This window comes from Trichosurus vulpecula, chromosome 2 (genome assembly GCF_011100635.1).
Source record: "Trichosurus vulpecula isolate mTriVul1 chromosome 2, mTriVul1.pri, whole genome shotgun sequence".
In the NCBI taxonomy this organism is placed as follows: Eukaryota; Metazoa; Chordata; class Mammalia; order Diprotodontia; family Phalangeridae; genus Trichosurus; species Trichosurus vulpecula.
In genome coordinates this window covers 5,397,938-5,400,543 of record NC_050574.1, presented here as the reverse complement: position 1 = coordinate 5,400,543, position 2,606 = coordinate 5,397,938, and the positions used below count along the sequence as shown (strand labels likewise).

Here is a 2,606-nt window from a genome sequence, read left to right as displayed (position 1 = left end):
AGACACAGGGTGAGTTGAAGATGAAGGGAAGATATCTAAAAGAAATAAAATGAAATTAAGGGATGAGAGAGCAACATACTGAGAGAGGGAGATAGGGAGAGATAGAATGGGGTGGATTATCTCGCATAAAGGTGGCAAGAGGAAGCAGTTCTGTGGGAGGAGGGGAGAGGGCAGTTGAGGGGGGAATGAGTGAACCTCGCTCTCATCAGATTTGGCCTGAGGAGGGAATACCATACATACTCAGTTGGGTATCTTACCCCACAGGAAAGAAGAGGGAGGAAGATAAAAAAAAATAAAAGGGGGGGGATGATGGAGGGGAGGGCAGATGGGGGTGGAGGTAATCAAAACAAACACTTTGGAAAGGGGACAGGGTCAAGGGAGAAAATTCAATAAAGCGGGATGGGTTGGGAAGGAACAAAATGTAGTTAGCCTTTCACAACATGAGTATTGTGGAAGGGTTATACATAATGATACATGCATGGCCTAGGTTGAAGTGCTCGACTTCTTAGGGAGGGTGGGTGGGAAGGGAAGAGGGGAGAGAATTTGGAACTCAAAGTTTTAAAAACAGATGTTCAAATACAAAAAAAAAAAAGTTTTTGCATGCAACTAGAAAATAAGATACACAGGCAATGGGGCATAGAAATTTATCTTGCCCTACAAGAAAGGAAGGGAAAAGGGGATGAGAGGAGAGGGGGGTGATAGAGGGGAGGGCTGACTGGGGAACAAGGCAACCAGAATATATGCCATCTTGGAGTGGGGGGGAGGGTAGAAATGGGGAGAAAATTTGTAATTCAAACTGTTGTGAAAATCAATGCTGAAAACCAAATATGTTAAATAAATAAATTTAAATTAAAAAAAAGAAATTGAAAGGAAGGATTAAAGAAACATTTCCCTTGTTTCAGGAGAGAGGTAGCAAATAGTGAGTATGATATTGCCTATGCTTAAGATGTGGTCATTGTGTCACTTTCTTTTAATTTTATTTTTAATTTATGGAATAAAACAGGCATTTCCATAACATAGTATAATAAAAAAGATGATTGCTCATGAAAAAAAATAACACAAGCAGACAGAGTCACTGTGTAGAAATAGCTGAGTTTAGTGTGTCTGTGGTGTGGAAGGAGCCATCTCATCAGTTCCTTCCAGGTGGGGATGAGTGACCAATATGTAAGGATGGGATAAAGTCCTTGTATTTCTCTCCAGGGTCCTTCAGGCTCAGACTGAAATTCTTCTGCTCAGGACACCAAGAACATGATTTATGTGGACATGCTCCTGGGTATTGCCTTCTTCTTCCAGACAGGAATTGGGGTTCAGGGAAACTTCTTCCTGATTTATCTCTTCAGCTTCCTTTTCTTCACTGGCCAAAGGCTGAGACCCATAGATCTGATTCTCATTCAGCTGGCTGTGGCCAACTCCTTGGTGCTTCTCTCCAGGGGCTGCTTTCAGGGCTTGGCAGCTTTGGGTCTGAAGAATGTTCTGGATGACATTGGCTGTAAAATTGTCTTCTACCTTCACAGAGTAGCTCGTGGGCTTTCCCTCAGCATAACCTGCCTCCTGAGTGGTTTTCAGGCCATCATCATCAGTCCTCACAACCCCAGGTGGATAAAGCTTAAAGCCAGAGTCCCAAGATACATTATGCCCTCTATTTTCTTCTCCTGGATTTTCCACATGCTGCAAAATATTCCTATTATTGAAAAAGTTAAAGGACCAAGGGGCACTGGAAACATCTCAGAAACAAAAGAGTATGTATACTGCTCCATTAATGTCACTACTGCCATCAGTACCTCACTTCATGCACTTGTATTCTCCCTCCCTGATGCTGTGTGTATGACCTTCATTAGCTTTACCACTGGCTACAAGGTTTATCTCCTGTACAAGCACCACAAGAGAGTTCAGCAAGTTCACACTGACAGATTTTCCCATAAAGCCTTCCCTGAGACCAGAGCCACCCAAATGATCCTACTGCTGGTGAGCACCTTTGTCACTTTTTATTTGCTCAATTGCATCTTGACAGGAGTTATGCATTCAATAACATGTAAACCCTGGCTGGTGCATAGTTCTGCCTTCTTGGCTGCCTGTTTTCCAATGCTTAGCCCCTTTGTGCTGATCAGCAGTGACCCACAAATCCTGAGGTACTACAGTGCCTTCCATGGTAGAAAAAGTCCATATACTGACTCCAGTAATTCTCAGAATAACACAGAATGACTCCAGTAATACTCCATCCCTAATATCTTTCCAGGCTCTTGTCAAAGAGTAAAGTCACTGGAAAGACTTCAGCTAGAAGTGTCAAAACAGATGCAGAATCCTCATGTGGCTATTTGGACTAGCTCCAATTTCACAGCAAAGGGACAGTTGGGGATCCATTACAGTCACTGGTAATGGAATCAGGCTGATTTCAAGTAGAAGGCACCTGTCACTGCTCTCCCAAGAACCCCAGATCATCAGGTTGGTAAAGGCATAAGACCCTATGTATTCTAATGCACACCCAACAGGAATGCCATTTGTAACACCCATAACCAGTGCTCTTCCCTCTTTGAGAACCTTCATTTAAGGATCTTCCTCCCTCTCAATGGCTAGCCCTTACCATTCTTAAGTTTCTCCTTACCTTC

At 43.1% G+C, this 2,606-nt stretch overlaps 1 protein-coding gene across 1 annotated transcript; it reads left to right on the top strand.

The window, feature by feature from the left end:
- The first annotated feature begins 1,248 nt into the window (after positions 1-1,248).
- On the top strand, positions 1,249-2,202 carry LOC118835690 (vomeronasal type-1 receptor 1-like). The gene has a single exon (XM_036742929.1). It carries the CDS (start codon positions 1,249-1,251, stop codon positions 2,200-2,202), a length of 954 nt encoding a protein of 317 aa, XP_036598824.1.
- The last annotated feature ends 404 nt before the right edge of the window (positions 2,203-2,606 follow it).

Excerpts from the sequence above, each read along its gene's own strand:
- LOC118835690 (XM_036742929.1), top strand. The coding sequence starts at position 1,249 with ATGATTTATGTGGACATGCTCCTGGGTATTGCCTTCTTCTTCCAGACA.